General features: G+C 39.7%; 1 protein-coding gene across 1 annotated transcript in view; it reads left to right on the top strand.

Annotated features, from left to right (window-relative positions):
• Nucleotides 1–4,028: 4,028 nt before the first annotated feature.
• The window catches only part of GABRA4 (gamma-aminobutyric acid type A receptor subunit alpha4), a 67,196-nt gene continuing 50,380 nt past the window's right edge, over nucleotides 4,029–20,844 (top strand). Inside the window, exons 1-2 of the mRNA XM_030313933.1 lie at nucleotides 4,029–4,471; nucleotides 4,870–4,988. Coding sequence (XP_030169793.1) covers nucleotides 4,386–4,471; nucleotides 4,870–4,988 — 205 coding nt within the window. The 5' untranslated portion in view covers nucleotides 4,029–4,385. The remainder of the gene's footprint in view (nucleotides 4,472–4,869; nucleotides 4,989–20,844) is intronic.

Raw genomic sequence — 20,844 nt, forward strand, 5'->3', positions numbered from 1 at the left:
TATTTTGTTGCTATTTCCCCACAATTACAAACAATGTACTATTTTTCAGTTGCCTCCTTGCAATGTTTGAGAACTTCTATGGACTATAAAACAGGCAGGAGATGGCTTGATCATAGGGCATATTCATGTTCAACTTCAACTATTGCCAAATGGCTTTCCAATTTGGTTGTATTAGTCTGGTATCGCTCTGGAAATAAAACAACACAGATTGAGAAAGACAAATGCTGCATGAACTCAGAGAAAACAGGTGGTTGGGACTGCAGGTAGGGGAAATGGGGTGATATTGACCAAAGGGTATGAACTTTCAACTGTTTATAAGATGAATAAGTCCTAGGGATCTAGTAAAGCGTAGTGACATACTTAGTTAACATTGTTATACATAGTTAACAATTCTGTATTGTGTACTTGAAATTTGCTAAGAGACTAGATCTTAAATGGTCTCACCACACATGTAAAAAATAACTGTGAGATGATGGATGGGTTAACTAACATTATTGTAGTAATCATTTCAGAATATATGTCTATGTCAAATTAAACAACAAGAACAACAAAATTACATTTTATCCAGCTAGTCCTACAGGGACAAAGAATAAAATCTTGATCTTTCCATTGCTTGGCCCACCATGAACAAATTACTCAGCATGTTTAAGCTTCAGTTTATTCATAACACGAGAATAATAATACCTAACCATAAATATTTGTTCTGAAGATTTGAATGAAATTAGCTACTTAATAAAGGATAATTGCTATTATTATAATAAAGATTATTATCATCATAATTATTACTATTCGTATAAGAATGTCCAAATTGCCTTTATAGCTTAATGAATTTTAAAACGCACTATATGTATATTATTTTCATTTTTTTTAAAATATAGTTGAAGGAAGATCACCACGGTTATGCACTAAATTGTGTCCCCCCACTCACCCAAATCATAAGTTAAAGTCATAACCTCTGGAGCCTCAGAATGTGACCTTATCTGGAAATAGGGAATTTTTAAAGGCCTTTAAATTAAAATGAGGTTTTAGGGTGAACCCTGATCCGACAGGACTGGTGTCTTTATAAAGAAATTTGAACGCAGAGTGCATGAATACAGAGAAAAGACCACGAGAAGACACAGTGAGAAGGAGGCCATCTGCAAGTCAAGAAGAGAGGCTTCAGAAGAAGTCAAATTTGATGACACCTTGGTCCTGGACTTCTAGCCTTCAGTGTGAGAAAATTAACTTCTGTTGTTGAAGAAGAAGGAGAAGGAGAAGGAGGAGAAGGAGAAGAAGAAGGCGACAGACACTTGGCAGAAAATTTAACAATAGTTTAACTTGGGGCATTATTGGTAACACATGAATTTCCCTTCCTAATCATTACTATTAGATATAGAAAAAAAATCTGTTACTTGATAATAGTATTTTTTTTCAGAAACTTTGAAAACATACACACATATACACAAATAAAATTAAGGGAGGCAATTAATGGAAACAAAAACAGGTTGAATTCTTTCAAATTCATTTTATTACCACTCCAAAGTTTTGTGTGCCAAGCTAATTGGATGTTTGACAAATTGACAGTAAATGAGCTGAGTACCTTCAATGGAGACCCAAGATCTACATAACAGTCTATGGAAACTGGCCATGAATAAGGGTATCAAATGGGATAGAGATGTTTGGTACACACTGGTTACAAATGTTTTCCACCTATTTGGTTGATTGTTCTATTACATATTTAATCTTTTATTTTAAAACATTAGTCTGTACTATCGTTGTCCATAGCCTTTGAAACTCTGATGAAAGTCATAAAGAGCCTCAAAGAAAAATGCACATACTTATGTGAATACAAAATTTTGTATTAATTTTTAGGGCATTTCATAGGTATGCGCACTCTGAGGTAAGACTTCAGCATTAGGGCAATCTATTTCACTTGTATTCTACCATACCAGAGATAAGGCTTTATGATAAATTTATAATATGTGGCTGGCTTAACATAATGATGTTTGGGGGTTATGTAATTGAACCTAATTCAAACTCTATCAAGCATAGCAATGAAAGACTTTTGTTAACTTTAAATAAGGAATTAATATGTATAATTTTAACACCTTTATATTTCTGTACAGTTATATACAGGCAATCAGGATTCACTCACAATCTGAATCAGAATGGATAGAAATTTATATAAAAATAATAGCATATCTAATGATATTTGTAACTTCTGGTAAGTTGTAATTTTTTAATGTTATGGTTAATTTAAAATTCCTAGTGACAAAAAAAATTTTTTTAAAGATTTCAGACAGTAACACCCAACATATAACTTCTTTAAGTAATATAAAGGACAGCATAAATGAAAGGCTATGAAATAAAATAAAATGATATATCTATGCTATTATCTTCAGTTGATCTTAAATATATCTGTTAACAAAAATATAATTGGAAGTAGCTACACTGAAGGGGGAAATCTTCTTTTCATACCTTTGAAGGTATTAGTTTCACATATATAAAATTGAAATTTTAAAGATAATTTTTCTTTAACAATATGAAACCTCTTGTCCCTTAGGCCATTATATTTGTTTTTTGATATATATGTGTATATCAATATCTAAATATCTCTATATTTCAAATGGATATTGTAAGAAAAAAATAAAATTCTGTTCTGAAGTATAAGAAAGCATTCAGATTGAAAAAATGCTTTCATGACATATATAGGGAGGACACTAATATTTTCATTTTTCGATGAGAGTAAGTTTGAATTTCATCCAAATTAATTAGGATGGATCTGGGAGTAGGTAATTCATTAATTTGTTTAATTGTTCATTCAATAAATATTTATTGTCCTTGTACTATGTTGTATGCACTGTAATAAGAGAAAAAATATCCACAGATAAATCATAATTACCAGCCCAGACCCTCAAGGGGTCTTTAGAGAAGAATGACACAGACAGAATTAGGATGAAGTATAATAAATTCCATGAAGGAAACAATATATAATATCACGGAATACATACCTCTGCGATTAAGCACTTTGGGCGGTCAGAAAGGTTTCCCCTTTGCAAAGAAAAAATTTAATGACGATACTGAAACAAAACCTATTGTTTTCATATCAGATCAGCCCAGTAGTCATCCAAATTTGAACAAACCATCAAAGTTCTAAACAGAATATAAATATTGGTGGTGACAGTTTCCAGGGAACTAACTTTTTGGAAATCACTTAGGTCATTGGTCCATCATATGCAAATTTCCACTTGCATCACTATTAATGTGAAAGACACCTTTCCCCCTTGGAACCAATAATTAACGTTTTAAACAGGTCTACTGAGCCCCTCCCACCCCCACCCCCCACCACATTTGCCTTTCTTCTGTCTCTCTCCTCTCCCTCTCCACAGCCATCCTTTCCTGCCCCCTAAAACGGTCAACCGCAGGAAGTCAGGGAGCTCTATCGTGAAAGAAAAGAGCAGGAAGTGTCACCAAAAGTGAAAGTGATTTTGACCCGACGTCCTTCGTCTTCACCTCTCCAGCAAAGGATGGGGCAGCAGAGCTGAGCGTGTGTGTGTGCCAGGTGGGAGCGAGTGTAGTAAAGGAATGTGTTATGTTCACAGCAACAGCTTGGCAAACGCGTTGCGAACAGAATGAGGCTCAAGTCCACTTGCTAAGTTTGGCGCGAGCGTGCCCGGTGAATTGCAACCCCTCTCTCTCACCAGGAAGAATCTTCTTTCCTTTGCCGCCCCACTCCGCCCCAGCACCTGAAGGGGAGAGTCCCAAAGTTTGTTTCCGTCCGTCCTCGATCCCCTGTGCTCACCGCAGTCTCCCGTCCCCACGCCCAGCCATCCTAATGCCCCCGCTCCTTCCCCTCAGCCTTGAAAATGGGTACAAAACAGGTCCTCAGACAACCTGAGAGAGGAGCTTCGTTGGTGAAATCCAAATCCCAGCAGGAAGCGGGGGGTGGGGGGGGGAGGGAAAAGTGGAGGCTAGGCACTGCTGTGGGCGGGGACCCGCTGAGGGTTGGGGGCGGCGGACGCCAGGAGGGGCGGAAATCCAGAGTTCAAGGTTGGGAAGAACTCGCTCAGCCTTTCCGTGTCAGCGCGCTGAGGTTAACCTCGGAGGCTCCACGGTGCGGGCACGAAAGGGTGTTGAGCGGTATACATAGCTCTCCATACACATTGAGAGCTCAGCGAGAAAAGGAGGGGGCGAGGAAAGGCAGGTTCCGCCTCCCCCTGGCCCGCGTGCACACACGCGCCCACCGCGGCTCGGGCTGGCTGAGCGCGGGCGAGTGTGAGCGCGGGCGAGTGTGAGCGCGAGTGTGCGCACGCCGCGGAGAGCCTCTGCCCTCGCCTCGCACCCTGCTCAGGGCATCTTGAGAGCCTGGAAACGTGAACAGGCTTAAAGTATGGCATGTTGCAAAGATGGTTTCTGCCAAGAAGGTACCCGCGATCGCCACGTCCTCCCGGGTCAGTTTCGCCCTCCTGCACTTCCTTTGCCTGGCGGCTTGGTGAGTTCTTTGGGGTCCTGAGGGGCAAGGGTGGAGAAGTGGCCAGCTCCGAGCCCCCTCCGGCCGCCGCCCCTCCCAGGGCAAACCAGACCCTCCTGTTTCCGCTGTAAGGTCAAGGACCGAAGCTAGGCTTTTCTGTGACCGCGTAGACGCGGAGAGCAGAAGGGGCACCGGGTGCAAGAAGAGTGTGGGTTTGGGGGTGCGTGTGCTCAGGGTGCGCCTTTCCCGACCATTTCTCTGTCCCCCCATCCTTCAGACCTGCCTCTTGTAGCTTGGGGCAAAAGTCTGTTTCCCTAGAAGATAAACCTGTTTCCACCTGTTCTGTAATCGATTCTTAAAACAACCCCTTACGCCGTTTTTTTTTTTTTTTTTTTTTTTTTTTTTTTTTGCGTTTGCAGTTTAAACGAATCCCCAGGACAAAACCAAAAGGAGGAGAAATTATGCCCGGAAAATTTTACCCGCATCCTGGACAGCTTACTCGATGGTTATGACAACAGGCTGCGTCCTGGATTTGGGGGTATGAAAGATTTCAAACGCTCAAGTGTGTCCTGTCTGTCCCTCTCTCGTTCTGCCTGTCTGTCTGTCTGTGGGAATATCATTAGGTATGCCTCGAGTGCAAAAATGGAAAATCTCTTCCCCTCTCTCTCTCTCTCTCTCCCTCCCTCCCTCCCTTCCTCTCTCTCCCCGCCCCCCCACCTTGATGAGACCTCTGACAAGAAGACCGCCTCCACCCTTACTTTCCCATCTCCCTGCAGACTCAGAAGCTTTGCCTCTCCCCCACACTAATTACCTTCCGGGACCTGACTGCTGGGTGGGGGAGGTTGGAGAGAAAGAGTCAAAAACGGGAACGTGGGGCTTGGCTGCCCAGCTGCGCTGCGCCCTGAGAACGGACTTCCCCTGCACCTGGCCGCTTCGCTCAGAGCTGGTTGCACTTGAGGCAACTGATCCGAAGTCCCTTGTCCTCCCACGTGGTATTTGTTCCTCTGCCAAAACCTCGCCACCGTGCTCTACCTAGGACAAGAATCTGGGGCACGAAGCTGCCTGCTCTGCTAGAGAACCCAGTCCTTTCCTGTTCTCTTACACAGTGGGATCAATTTTTACTTCATTTGGGGAGAGGTCATTTACTTCCATCCCAAGACTTTGGAGTTAGAGGTGTTTCAGCTTTATTTCTTCCTTAAGTATTTTACAGTAGCTCTAATTAACCCTACTGCGCATCCATTAACCCTACGGTTGCTCCTTTTCATATTCATATTCCATTTGCTTATATAATGAGAATTTATGTGGCAAGCATTTTGCTAGGCACTGTGTTCACAGAATCTGAAGATACAATTCTTAACCTCAGACACCCGCTGGGTCCAGTTCAGGGAGAACACGTGACTTCACCCCAAGTGTCAGTTCAGGACCCGACCACCAAGTCCCTCTTCTTTCCAACTACTCTGAGCCTACTGGGAAATGAGTTGATCAAGACCTAGGCTGTGTCTTAAAAGAGCCTCGAGTAGGAGTAGGAGTAGGAGTAACAATAATAAGCACTAATATTGTATTTATTTATTTATTTGAATTGGCATTATACACCAGGCATTTTATAGGCATTACTGAGAGTAAGTTATTACCATCCCCATTTTATAGATGAAGAAATTTAGGCTTGGGAGGCTAAGTAACCAGTTCAAGTTCACAGTTGGTAAGTGGCATGGGCAGGATGTGAACCCAGGTCAGGTTGTATATTTATAAGAGACAAACCCATGAAGACGGAGATGATATCAGATGCTATGTGGTGAGCATCACATGATGTTAGCAGCACAGGGGACTTCAAGCTTCCTCCTGAGAGTGTATAAGAGATAGGATGATGAGAGAATAGAGAAAGTGAACGGGAGTAGGACATTCCTGGGAATGAAGACAGAATTAGACACTGTCTGTGGTTTGAAAGAATTATCAGAAGTAAAACAGAATTGGATAGAGTGGAGCTGGATGATTCTTTGGAGTCTGACTAGTCTGGTTCTCCTCATTTGACAAATGGGGACACTGAAGATTAGAAATGGAAAGTGATTTTACAGGGGCACATAGCATATTAATGGTTGTCTGGAATCAGGCTTTCTGATCCCCAACTTTTTTTCTGGATTTTATTGAGAAGGTGCTAGGGGGCCATTGAGGGTATTAATTGATTTTTTGGCGTGTTGACAGTGACAAATATGGATGAGAAGGATGAAAGGTTCTCCTCACATTGCCTCAGCAGTAGGATGCTCCGCACTGCATTTGCCTCCGTGCAAATCTGGAAAGAGGCTTCCTTACCGAAGTGAATCATTTGCCAGCGCATGATCTTTCACAAGTGATGGGGAAGTTATCACTCTATATCCCACCCCCCAAGAAAAAAATTTGCCGAGAATATTTCAGACAATGTGATACCATTAAAGACTATATTGTCTCAACAAAAGAGGATTTATCTGCCCGTAAAAGTTTTAAACATGACATTTGAAGTAAGGGGGAAAAATAACAGAAATACGAAATCACAGGAGTTTAAATATTTATTGGAGAATTGATGTACCTGCACATAAATTAAAGTGAAAAGTTACAACTGAAATGGTATGGTTTTATTATTAAATGGCAAAAGTTACAATAGTATCTCCCCCGTTGGTTATAATGCAAGTATAACTCAAAAAGAAGAAGGTGTCCGTTGCGGATGAACCCTTTTGAACCAGCTATCCTCTCCCAGGATATTATATAGACAATAAAATGAATGAAATCAGTCAACATGAGCCATTACTGGATTTTGGCCAGCTGCAATATGGCTGAAACGTCTCAAGGGCATTATTAGTCATCTTCCTTGTCACTGCTAGGTGATGTACATTACCCACCTGGAGATACTTTTATAGCTTTATGGGAAGAGGTGGAATTCATGTTACTTCAAGTGTTAGCAGTTGATTAATCATTAAAAATGTACGATGTCACACAATTTTGGGGCTATGCTCATAAATATTTGTGGTAAATGTGATTCATCTTTTTAGAAATGGGTCATTCTCTGTAAATTCACAGCATTCCAAACATGACAGAGGGATAGTAATTCTCACCTGCAGAAAACTGTGTAATCTGTTTACAGGATGTTATAAACAAGCATCGCTGAAAATAATAAGAAAACTCACACTTAGCACAGACTCTTGGATGTGCTGCAAGTTTGGTCCCTTCTTTGACATTTCAGTACTTTGTGGCAAGTTTGGCATTTTAAAAATAAAATGAAAACAATTCGGATTTTGACCGGTATGCTATAAATACAGATTTACTTCCTGGTTCCTTTAATCCCACTTCTGCTCTTTGTAGAGCGTTTACTTTATATCTGTTTATACAACTTAGCTGTGTTCCATTTAAAATAAAGCTAAAAGCAAAGATTTGAATTGAAATTGGATGGTTTGTGATTGCTCAGTAGGCCGGCAGGGGTTGGAATAGATTTGGAAACTAAATTACATATTTTTAACTCAGCAGCACAGCTTGCAACCGGGAAGTAAAAGGGACTGAAATGGTTCTCTTCTTTTCATCCCTCCAGGGTCTCCTCTCCCTTGTCTCCCACGTTCTCCCATTGGAGAAGAAAAGGGGAAAAGGTGAGAAGAGAAGGAAGGAGGCATGGTGAGAGAAGCCAGATTGGGACTTCTGAAGGGGTATAGTTCTTTTGGCCTCTGACAAATCAGTCTGCCGTCATCCTGAAGTAGCTTGCACCTGCTTAGAAGTGGCTCACAAGTGAAGCTCTCCACAAAGAAGCTAGAAAATCAGTCCCCTGTGCTCTTAGCCACTTTCCACACTGTTACATGTGGTCTTAAAAATGCATAGCTAACCACCAGGAGATCGTTTAGGAAGTCAGCCCTTACCCACTTCCATTTTACTGCCGGATTACGCTACCTTTGTGCATTTCAATCTTTTGAGGCACGTGGTCTGGAATAATAAATGCTTCAACTAGAGACAGTTGTCTTAGATCCTCTTGCACAAACTCCCTGAAATGGGAACTGACCATTAGGTCAGTTTTGCAAGGTTGCCCACCAACATAGTAGAACTCCGCATTAGTGGAGTCCTCTATAGTTTGGAATAATTTTTTTTTAAGTTTATTTATTTATTTTGAGAAAGAGAGAGAGAGAGGGAGAGACAGAGAGAGAGAGAGAGAGAGAGAGAGAGAGAGAGAGAGAATCCCAAGCAGGCTCCTCACTGTCAGCGCAGAGCTGGATGTGGGTCTCAGACTCACGTGAGATCATGACCCCAGTGAAAATCAAGGGTCCCACGCTTAACCAGCTGAGCCTTCTGGGTGCCCCAAAACCTTTTTGCATATAATGCTTAATAAGATTAGCAGAGATAAGCAGGGTGGGCATCCTCCCTATGTTAGAGGGGTGGCTGAGAAAAGTTCCAATGAATTGCTCAAGAACCCTAAAACTACTCATAGACAAGGCCACTAATACACCAGGCAGCTGGTCTATTGCGACATCCACTTCTAAGGCTTTTTAAAAACATCCTCTGTTTACCAAGAGTGGAATTTTCATTAACATACCTTCTTGTTTCTAATTAGGTTATTAAAATAAGCAAAACTACATTTCCCTCAAAGGAGTGAAATGAGAACTTTTATTCTAAAGCTTTAATAACATTTTAAAATGGGAAAGCAAATATGGAGAAGTATATATACTTTGGTATATTTGGAACATCTTTACTATAGAAATAAAAATATTCTTGCAATGTTTCACATGATCCATATCCTAACCTGAAAATTAAATTAATGCACTAACCTTGTGCTAGCTTTATTGAGTCTACAGAGAATATATTTTTGAAAGTATATAGATGAAAGAACACTTAAAATCCACAGGGTGACAGAAAAATAAAGCTTTATTCTCTTTTGATTTGTCACACCCACTTATGCATTCATTTGTTGAACCAATACCTATTGAGACCACTATGTATGAGGAACAATGTGAGCTTGTAAAGATGTAATTCTGAATCAGACACAGGCCCTCGTGAACTATATGGCTAAGCAGTGTAGTAGAGAGATAAAACTACAGAGAAACAACTAAATAATTAAAGATCTCCCCATGGGACAATCCAATAGCATGCTAAGATAGAGAATAAATTGGATAAGGGGTCTATTTCAGCACAGTGGTCAAGAAAGTCTCTTAAGCTGAGACCTAAGGGTGACAGATATAGAAAAGGTAAGCAATAGTTGTTCTCAGATAGAACAAAAGGCAAGTTTAAGGATCCTAAGGTAGATAAGAATTTAGTGTGATATAGGCAATGAAGGGAGTCCGGGAAAGGGAGTTCCATGAAGGTAGTAAGAAAGCAAGAGGAAGATTCTCACAGTTCTAGCTTGTGATGGTAAACAAAGACCAGATCATGCAAGACCCTTAGTAAAAGAGTTTAGATCTTTCTTTTAGTGAACGCGGAAGCCATTGGAGTTTTTTAGGTGGAGGGAATGAACGACTTGGTGTGACTTTGTATCATGATTCCTCTGACTGCTGCTTAATAAAAGGAAGGATATAGAGGTTGGGCAATACTGGAAGCAAAGAGACCAGTGAAGAAGGTTTGTGTGTGTGTGTGTGTGTGTGTGTGTGTGTGTGTGTGTGTGGTGAGGGATGGGAGGTTCTCTGAAGTTAGTGGTGAGTTGTAGTAAATGTAGATGTAGTAAAATGGAATTAATTGGAAAAAATTAAGATACATTTTGGAAATATAATCGAACTATTAATTGGTGCTGGATTTCATAGGGGTGGTAAAGGAAAGGGAGGAATCAAAAAATGACCCCTGGATTTTTATTTTGAGAAAATGGGCAGAGGATGGTGTTATTTAAATTAGGGAGGTGGGGAGGAAGAAGAGAGATGGGCGTGAAATCAAGAAATCATGTGTGGATACGTTGAGTTTAGGATACATATATGGAGTCCTAGCGGTTGTACTTGTTTGGATATCAGACAAGAGTTTTGTTTAGAGATATGCAAGAGTCACCAGCATATAACACTGAGAATAGATGCTAAAGAAGAGTATGAAGGCACAAAGAGCCCTGAACCAAACCTCCAAGAGCATTAACGGCTGAGGAAAGGCAGAAAACAGAATTGCCACAGAAGGATGTAAAAGAGGAGACTGTGATATGTAGGTGGGCACTAGGAGAGTGTGAATTTCTAGAAGTCAAGAGAATGGAATGTCTTAGGAAGGAGGGATGAGAAAAACCTTTTTCAAAACCTTCCAAGACATAAGTAAGATAAGTCTGGCCACATGGAGATATTTCATTTGGTTCACTTTTCATTAACTACTTACTAATCATATAATATGTGCCAGGCATGATTCTAGGATGGCACTGGAATGCATTAGTGAACAAAAGAGATCCAGTTCCCTACCTTCATGAGCTGACACTTTAGTGAAAGGGACAGAAAATGAACAACAGAAATAAATAAAATATAGAGTGTCAGAAGTCGATAACTGCTATGGAGTAATATAAAGCAGGGAGGAGTTGCAGTTTTAACGAAGTTGGTAAGAGACTTCGTTGAGAAGTTGATTTTTTAAAGTTTATTTATTTATTTTGTGAGAGAGGGAGGGAGAGAGAGAGAGAGAGAGAGAATGAGTAGGAGAGGGCCAGAGAGAGAGCGAGAGAATCCCAAGCAGGCTCTATGCTGTCAGTGTAGAATCCCACATGGGGCTTGAACCTAGGAGCCGTGAGATCATGACCTGAGCCAAAACCAAGAGTCAGGCACTTGCCACCCAGGCGCCTGAGAAGGTGGTATTTGAACAGTGATCCTAAGTATGGGTAAAAGCATAAGCCACATTTGGGTTGAAGGAACTCTATGTGCCAAAGTGCTAAGCATGGAAATCAGTGTCGCTGCAGTAAAGTTCAGCAGGACTGAAGAGTAACAAGGGGTTAGTGTGATACAAAGATGAGGTTGTATAAAGCTTTGCAAGCTGGTAAGGACTTTGCTTTTACTGTGATTCATATCAGAAGTGATTAGAGAGATTCCAACAGGGGCAAAACCTGAACTGCCTAATTTTCAAAAGCCCACCTTGGATTTTGTATTGACAACAGGCACTCAGGGTCAAGGGCAAAGGCAGAGAGGTTTTCACAATTAACTAGGCGAGAGATGATGGATATTTTGACCAAGTTGGTGGCAGTGAAGCTTGTAAAGTTGGAAGAAATGATGGGTTTCTGGCTATGTTTCAAAGGTTAGTCCACTGACGACAGCTAGGATGTGGGATGTGAGGAAAAGGGAGGGGTCAAATCTGACTCCAAAGTTTTTGACTTGAACGCCTGGAGAAATAGACTTGCCGACACTGCGGCAGAAGCAGATTCGGGGTGTGGATGAACAATTTGTATGTGGATATGTTAAATTTGAGATGCCGATTGGACATTAAGTGGAGGTAAGTCTGAAAAGCAGGGACGATTGGTATGTCACTATATATGGTATTTAAAGCCATAAGACTAAAGGGATCATCAAGAGATTAAGGATGATAGAGAAGAGGTACAAATATAGGACTCTGAAGTCTCCAGTGTTAAGAGGTGGGAGAGAAGACGAATCTCTGTCTCAGGAAGACCAAGTGAGGAGTGGCCTTTGGGTAGGAGGAAAATCTCAGAGTATGCATACTGGATGTTAAATTAAAAATATATAAATATAAATAGATAGATATAGATATTTGTTTAGAATAGGAGGTGGGGGTGCATGGGTGGCTCAGTCGGTTAAGCCTCGGACTCTTGGTGTCATTCAGGTCATTATCAGAGTTCATAAGTTCCAGCCATCTTTGCTGATGGTGTGGAGTCTGCTTGGGATTCTGTATCTCCCCCTTTCACTGCCCCTCCCCACTCTCTCTTCTCTCAAAATAAATAAACTTAAAAGAAAAAGAGGACTCCCTCTCCCCCCCCTCTCAAAAATAAACATTTAAAAATTAAAAAAAAAAAAGGGGGGGGGCCTGGGTGGCTCAGTCAGTTAGACGACTGACTTCAGCTCAGGTCATGATCTCAGCATTCGTGGGTTTGAGCCCTGCCTCAGGTTCTTTGCTGACAGCTCAGAGCCAGGAAACTGCTTAGGATTCTGTGTCTCCCTCTCTCTCTCTGCCCCTCCCCCACTCACACTCTGTCTCTCTCTCCCCAAAATAAATAAACATTAAAAATTAAAAAAAAAAGGAGGTGGGATTGATCATTTACTTCTTAATGCTCCTGACAGATTAAGAAAGATAAGAACATAAAATTGTTCACTACATTCAGCAATATCTGCATGGTCAGTGATTTTGACAGGAGCAGTTTTGGTGCTGTGATGGGTGTGGAGGTCTGATTGGGAGACATTGAAAGAATGGGAGGAATCTTTGGACATTTGTATTAAATTATTGTACGGGGCAGCAGAGAAATGGGGTGGTAAATGGAAGGAGAAGTAGGATCAAGAGAGCCTTTCTATTTTCACTTATTTTTAATATTTCTAATGTTTATTTTTTTGAGAAAGAGAGAGAGAGAGAGAGACAGAGTGCAAGCAGGGGAGGGTAGAGAGAGAGGGAGACACCGAATCCGAAGCAGGCTCCAGGCTCTGAGCTTCAGCACAGAGCCTGATGCCGGGCTTGAACTCACAAGCTGTGAGATCATGACCTGAGCCTGTTTAAAAGTGGGAGAGATTAAATTATTTTTTTAAATCTGTGGGAATTGTGTCAGAGATATGAATGATATTGACAAAAGGGATTTTCGTGGATCCTGGGCATGAAAACCAGGTTACGAGAGATGGTAGAGTGAATAGAAAAGGAAGAATGAGAGGCAATAATGGATTTTTTTTCCCCAGAAGTTCACGATGTGAAAAGCAAGAGAGAGAAGGTTGCCTTCTTTTCAGATGAGAAATATCAGAATACATCTGTAGGGGATCACCTAGTAGGGGGTACGTTAATATTACAATGGAGGGAAGGAATAACTGAGAGAAAGACAAGGGACTATAGAACCCAGAACACGAATGTACTTTGTTCTTCTCTCAGTTTAGCAAAAAAGATGTACTGCTGCTCTCTATCGTATATTTGCATTTTCTTTCGGGCAGGGCAAGGATATGCAACATGCCTTTGGTGTTTCCCAAAGTAGGCCCTGTAAACTCTAGATAGAGCCTATTTGCAACTTCATGGATATTTATTTAGATAATATTTCCCTGGGTTGTTAGTTTACTTTTAGGTGAAAAATACATCAACCTGCATGATATTACTGCCTAGGCCTTTTTATTGTATTTATTTTTAAAAGCCTCTTGTGCACGGAATTGGATTCTGGATTAAAAATACTTGGTTCACCAGTAACACCCATTATTGGTCCACACATAACCTTCTTTTTAACTACCCATCCATCTATGGACTCATTCACTGCGATAGAGTAGACACCAGTTCAATCATTAAACTGTACAACTTTGATAACTTCCATCCTGCTATGTAGTCTCCTTCATCTTTTCTCCCTGTCTGCCCCATCGGAAGCAACCACCGCTCCAAGTCCTTTTTAAATTATTTCATAGGTTTTCTTTGAATCTCATTTTGGCTCAATTTTTAAAATTTTAAATTAGGAAATGTATTGGCTTGGAACATGTTATATATGAGCTTTTGGTGTTTTTCTCCCCCCACTTAATTGTGTATGCTAAGGTTCATTCTTGCTGATGCATATTGCTATAGATCATTCATTTGACTGCTGTGTGATATTCCCACTTCATAGGAACTAGTTTATTCATCTTCTCTGTTGGCAGTAGGCATTTTGCTTGTTTCCAAGATTGTGTTGCTGTGAATATTCTGGCCCAAATTTCCTGCTGTAAATGTGCAAAAGTTTCTTTTGCATATACATCCAGGAATGGATTTTTCTGGATCTTAGTGTAAGTGGGAGTTCAACTTGATGAGATAATGCCAAACTGTTTTCTGTGGTAGTTTTACAAATTAAAACTCTCATTTACAATGAATATGAGATTCAGGATCCACAAACCCTTCAACCATACTTGAAATGGTCTTTGATTGTGAAATAATTAGAATTTTCTGATTTCTAATGTGGTTGGATGTCTTCTCAAACCTTTAATGCCTACAAGAATTTTCTTTCTGTGAATTGCATTTTCATCTTTGGCCCTGATTTCATTGTTTTTTTAAATGCTTTTCTTATTTATTTAAATACTTTAATTATTTAAAAAGGTGACCTGGATTGATAGAAGGATCATAGGACGTAGGAAGCACTAATCTTTAATGTCATTTAAGTAAAACTCTATAGCATTCTGTTTTCTCTGTGACATCAATGGATACCTTTTCTTCGTTTACCAGGCAGGAAGGCTAGCATTTCTGTATTTGTTGATGACAAACTAAATTATAGATTTATTTAAATATATCACTCAAGATTCCTTGTTGTTATTGTACCTCCTAAATACGTTAAATGTCTTGAGTTTTTGGAAATACATCAGCAGCATTTTGTAAGATGTAGCTTGATGCATGAATTTAAGTGGCTGGAAAACCATAAATATGTCCTCAAATGCATAGCTGGGGACAAAATGTGAACAGGATTAACCATTTCCATAATCAGCCAGACACATTAGGTCTTTTTCCTGGTGTGACAGCAAATTGGACACTGTTATTGGGCAAGAAATTAGATCGTTATATCCTTTGACCAGGTCTGTACAGCTGAAGTAAAGTTAATAGTGGAAAATTATCTCATATATTATTAATTGTCTTCCTACTTTGCACCCAAGTTAGATTCATTAATAAGATGGGAATATTCCTTTGCATTTGATCTTAGTAGTCTTGGTTCTTTCTTTCAAAGACTATTGCAGATCACTTTGTTTGCCTTACAAAATGCCAACTACATTTTGCAGATTAAAAATCACTTCCCTATTACCAAAGAAGTCAGATTTTTTAAATAAAATATGTCTTTGATGTTACACAAATGCATGTAACATTATGAGAAGTCCTTCCAAGCTCAAAATTATCTGGTTTCTATGTAATTATGCTCTTAGTAAGGTTGATTTGAACATCCTAAACAGTAGTGTTAGAGGAAGCGTCTCTAAGAATTGCTCTTAATTACATAGCGACCATTATTCATAGAAAACTGATTTATTGGAAACCTATTACGTTTAAGGCCGGAGATTAGTTCTGGGAAAGGATACAAATATAAATAAGACACAGTTTCAGCTTTAATCAGGAAATATTTTTAGCTTAACTGGTGTAACACATGAATCCAAGTAATTTTTCTTTTTGGGAAGTTTTTGAATCACTAGTGCGGTGATACTAAGAACACAGACACATAGTTATTGACCACCTAGTATGTGCAATGTGCTATACTAGTTGGGAACTTCAAGGAGCATTAAGATTTCATTTTACTGTTAAGGGGAGAAAGAAAGAATCAAATAAGCTATAATAAGAGCAAAGACATAGAAAGAGCTGCAAGAACACAGTTCAGAACTTAAGCATAAACAAAATTTAGGTGTAACATAAACAAAATTTAGGAAATTTAGGTATGGCATGTTATGTTGTAGATAGAAAATTATATAAGCAATTAATTATTGTTTTTTATTTAATGATATCATTAGCATACTAAAGCCAGAACATATTTTGGAGATCACTACAAGGGGGTTATAATTCTGGCTCTGGCTTATTATATTTAAATTCTGTGAGCTCAGTTTCCAGATCCATAAAATCCTCACGATAATATCACCCTGGGAGGGTATTGTGAAAATTAAATGAAATAGTATATGGAAAGAGGCTAGTATCCTGCCTGGCATGTAGTAGGCCTTCAATACATAGAATATTATATCTCTGTTTATTGCTCTTTGGAAAAAAACCCATTCCCGGTGAGTTAGTTTCACACCAGCATGCCCACTGATCTGTCCACACTCCATCCCCACTGCCATATTCCCAGTATAGGCCACCATCATTTCTTGGCTAGGCTGGGCTGCTGTCAGCCTCTTATAAGAGCCCTTCTTCTACACTTGCCTCCCTATAATTTATTGTCCGTACAACTGCCAGAGTGATTTTATAAAAAATATAATTCAGGTCACATAATTTCCTTACTTCAAACTCTTGATGGCCTCCCAATGATTAAGGGATAAAAATCAAACTTCCTCACAGCCTAAGGCAGAGCTGTACTGAATATCAGAGGGAGAAAATGTTGGGAAAGAACAGGGAAAAATTGTTTCTTTTGCATTTCTGTATTCTTTTGTTTGGGCTGCCATAACAAAACACTACAGACAGGGTGGCTTAAACGGCAGCAAGTTCAAGATGTCAGCAGAGGGTTGGTTTCTTCTAAGTCCACTCTCCTTTGCTTGTGGATGGCTATCTTCTCTGTCTTCATTCACATGGTCTTTCTTCTGTGTGTTTCTGGGTCCTAATCTCCTCTTCTTAGAAGGACACCAGTCACATTGGATTAGAACCCATCTTAATGACCTCATTTTAACCTAATTCCCTTTTTTAAAGACCCTAACTCCAAATACAGGTACATTCTGAGGCACTGGGGGTTAGGACTTCAACATATGAATTTGGAAAGAGCATAATTCAACCCATAACAACCTCTTTATGTGTTGCCCGTCTGTCACTGGGATCTCTAATAGTTCTTTTCCATGTAGTTTTAACAACTGTCACCATAATGTGTAGTATAAATATGTTGCTTAAAATATGCCACTTTAGAATATCAGCTCAGGAGCGGATCTCTGTCCCCTGACTCTGGTTTTCATTCTGTTTATGTGGCTTTCATTTCTTATCATTTTCTTCCTTACCTGCTTGGCCCCAGCCCCACTGGCCTCTTTCCTGGTCCCCGAGCACACTAAGGCCTCTCCCCCCTCTAGGCTTTCTTCCCTGAAGTTCTTTATGCCTGTGATGCAATTCTTTCGGTTCCTCCAATGCCTCATGCTTACCCTCCAGGTCTCAGTTTAAAAGTTACTGCTTTGAAGAAGGGCTAAAACATCTAGGCTTTCCCAGTCTCTAACTCAATTACCAGCCTGTTTTATATCTCTTATGAATGACAAGATCCTCCCATGTAATTTATTTCTTGATTACTTATACTCAGACTTCCCTAATAGCACGTTAACTCCCTGAGGCAGGAAGCTCTTAAGTCTTGTTTCCCACTGAAGCACCAGGGCCTAGTATGGAACCTGGAACACAGCAGGTGCTCACTCAATAGATGTTTATTGAATGAGTGTCCAAATGAAATCTCTTTACCAATCATATCTTCGGAATCTAGCTTTGTCTGAAAGACCTATGTGATCATATAAAGCAAATACTGAATAATGCCACAAACTAACTCAACAATACTAGGATTGTAATTCTGAAGGCAAACATTTTTCAAGAATCATTAAGAAAGAATTATGTAAGAATTTGAAAATAGCCATTATTGGGGTGCCTGGGTGGCTCAGTCAGTTAGGCATCCAACTTCAGCTCTTGTCATGATCTTGCGGATCATGGGTTTGAGCTCCACTTCAGGCTCTGTGCTGCCAGCTCAGAGCCTGGATCCTGCTTCAGATTCTGTGTCTCCCTCTCTCTCTGCCCCTTCCCCATTCACACACTCCTTCTCTCTCTCTCAAAAATAAAATAAACATTAAAAAATATTAAAAAAAAGAAAATACCCATTATTATCATGGAATCATTATAACTATAAGAATTAGTATAACCCCATGCACCTTAAAATAAATTTGTCAGTAAAAATTACGTTGGCCTAATTCCTCTCCTATGCTTCTCTCACTCCCATAGAACATTTACGGTCTTAATATTTTATAGGACATATTTTGGTAAATACTATTCTAGAAATCAGATGAGCATTGTCTGTAAACTAGAATAACGTGAACAGCATCACCTAGGAACCTGTTAGAGATGCAAATTACCACGCTCCACTTTAGGTCAATCAGCAAGTGTAGGGTGGAGCCCAGCATTCTGTGCTCTAACAAACCTTCGAGGTGATTCTGATTCAGTTCCAATTTGAAAACCACTGCCCTAAATTGATCTTTGAAGTAACTTTTAATTTCTCAAGAATCTTGTCAAACAACAGTTCAGTTGTCAGGACACATGCAACCTTAATTGTTCTAAGTAACTTACCTCCTTTGCTCTGACATGCAGCGACTTAATGCTTTTGATACTTTAGCAGTTCTAAAGAAACTAGCAGAATAACTTGTCCCACTCTTGAACCACTTTGAGTTAAAAGCTCTGTTTTCTAAAATTCAACACACATTATCAGCTTCTTGGATTGCCTATCTATTCCTGGAACATTTTGGCTTAATGAGCTTATTGCTACCATATTTTTGTTGTTGTTTATAATTGCTCATTCAAATGAAAATTCAGTTAACTTCTCACACTTATTTTCTCTGCTTTCCAAAGGTGTTACTATTTTTTTTAATGCAAACTCATCGGGGTGCGTGGGTGGCTCAGTCGGTTGAGCGTCTGACTCTTGATTTTGGCTCAGGTCATGATCCCAGGGCCATGGGATTGAGCCCTGTGTCAGGCTCAGCGTGAGCATGGAGCCTGCTTAGGATTCTCTCTTTCCTTCTCTCCCTAGCTCATGCTCTCTGTCTCTAAAATAAAATTTAAAATAACCTATTTATAAATGAAAAAACCTCTGATAGATCAATCTGATCTGTACCTTTTCTTTCACTATACTTACAAAGGATATATTTTTCTCTTTTAAAAAATATATTTATTTATTCTTTGGCGCAGGTCACGATCTCACAGTTTGTGGGTTCGAACACTGCGTCAGGCTCTGCGATGACAGCTTTGAGCCTGGAGCCTGCTTTGGATTCTGTGTCTCCCTCTCTCTTTGCCCCTTCTAACTTGTGCTCTGTCTCTCTGTCTCTGTCTCTCTCTCTCTCAAAAATAAATAAACATTAAAAAATTTTTAATTAATTAATTTATTTTGAGGGAGGCAAAGAGAGTGTGAGTGGGGGAGGAGGGGCAGAGAGAGAGGGAGAATCTCAAGGAGGCTCTGCACTGTTATCATAGAGCTGGATGTGGGGCCCAAACTCACGAAACTGTGAGATCATGACCTGAGCCAAAATCAAGAGTCAGAAGCTCAACCAACTGAGCCATTCAGATACCCCTATTTGTCTTAAGATAGTTATTCAAGAAAGAATTTCTAATTCTCCTTCAAACCATTTTTTTTTCCTGTGGCTCAGTCTTCATCCTATACAGGGAGAAATATTCTGATTCATTTTTATGAGGATAACTTTAGACCTAGGGCATTAGGCTATACTAACTGTTATTTGTCTTTTTCTTTTTCTTTTCTCTCTCTCTCTTTTTTTTTTTTGGCATAAATCCAATTGTCCAACGAGTATCCAAAAGAAATAGTGCATCTTGATAGCAATGTTATTCTTTCCAGTATGGAGTATCTAGCTTCTGGCCATACAATGGTATAAACCATCATTTAAGGAAATGATGTTCAAGAGGGCAACCTTTTTTTATTTTTATTAGGAATAAAAAGGTATATATATCATAATAACTATCATTATTGAGAGCATTATGTTCTAGAGACTGGGGCAAGTCATTTACATTTATTATTTTACTTAATACTCATTAAAACCTTAACCTATTAGGATTCATGACTTGACTAAGATCGTATATTTAAAAAGAGCCAAATTTAAATTCCACAATTCCTGATGTTAAGCACCATGCTAAACCCAGATTGTAGCAATTTTCCTTTGTCTAAAATCTGTGTCAGCCCCATTATCATGATGCTCCCGCCTTTCCCTTCTGCCAAACACACCCATGTATTTGTTTCTGAACCAATGCTATTTACACCTAGGAAAGAATCTCAGTAGTGGCGTTTATCAGAAGCCAAGAGAAACTACTGCTTAATAAGTACTCTTATGAGAGAGTCACTGTGTTCAGGGTCTTATGTGAGCAATTTCACTTGATCCCTATCGGTAGTCTTGCTTGATATGTGCGATTGCTGCTTTTGAGAGGTTCAGTAGCCTGCCCTTGATCAAACAGCTAGTAGGTGGCAAGAGGTGAATAGGTCTGGCTTGTAGGAGAGTTTTGTCTTTAATCTCAGTTACCGGTGGATGGTGTGCCTACTGTTAAAGGTGCCATGAATCATTTTTGTGCTCTTATTTAAGTAGAATCCTCAGCTTTCCAAAGACGACCATTATGGTTTTTCTCCTCCTCACTCTTGTGGCTAAGTTCCCTCTTTTTAACAGCTCGCTTCTTTACTAAGGGCCAATCAGATGACGGACTATAAAAAATTACAAAGGCTAAGAGTTTTTGTTCCCTGCACTGCCTTTCACAGTAGTGCCTGGTAGGTGATGTATTTCTTTAAGAAACAATGTTATCCGAAGTAATTTTTTTTTTTTTTTGCCTGTAAATAAACACTGCTTTCTGGTTCTGTTATTCTTTTGTCTACATTTTTTTTTTTGTAGAGGTGCATTATCTCACTAAATATTTAAGATGCCAGTAAAAACATGATATATCTGTATTTGCTCTATTCTCCTTGC

Source organism: Lynx canadensis, chromosome B1, assembly GCF_007474595.2.
Source record: "Lynx canadensis isolate LIC74 chromosome B1, mLynCan4.pri.v2, whole genome shotgun sequence".
In the NCBI taxonomy this organism is placed as follows: domain Eukaryota; kingdom Metazoa; phylum Chordata; class Mammalia; order Carnivora; family Felidae; genus Lynx; species Lynx canadensis.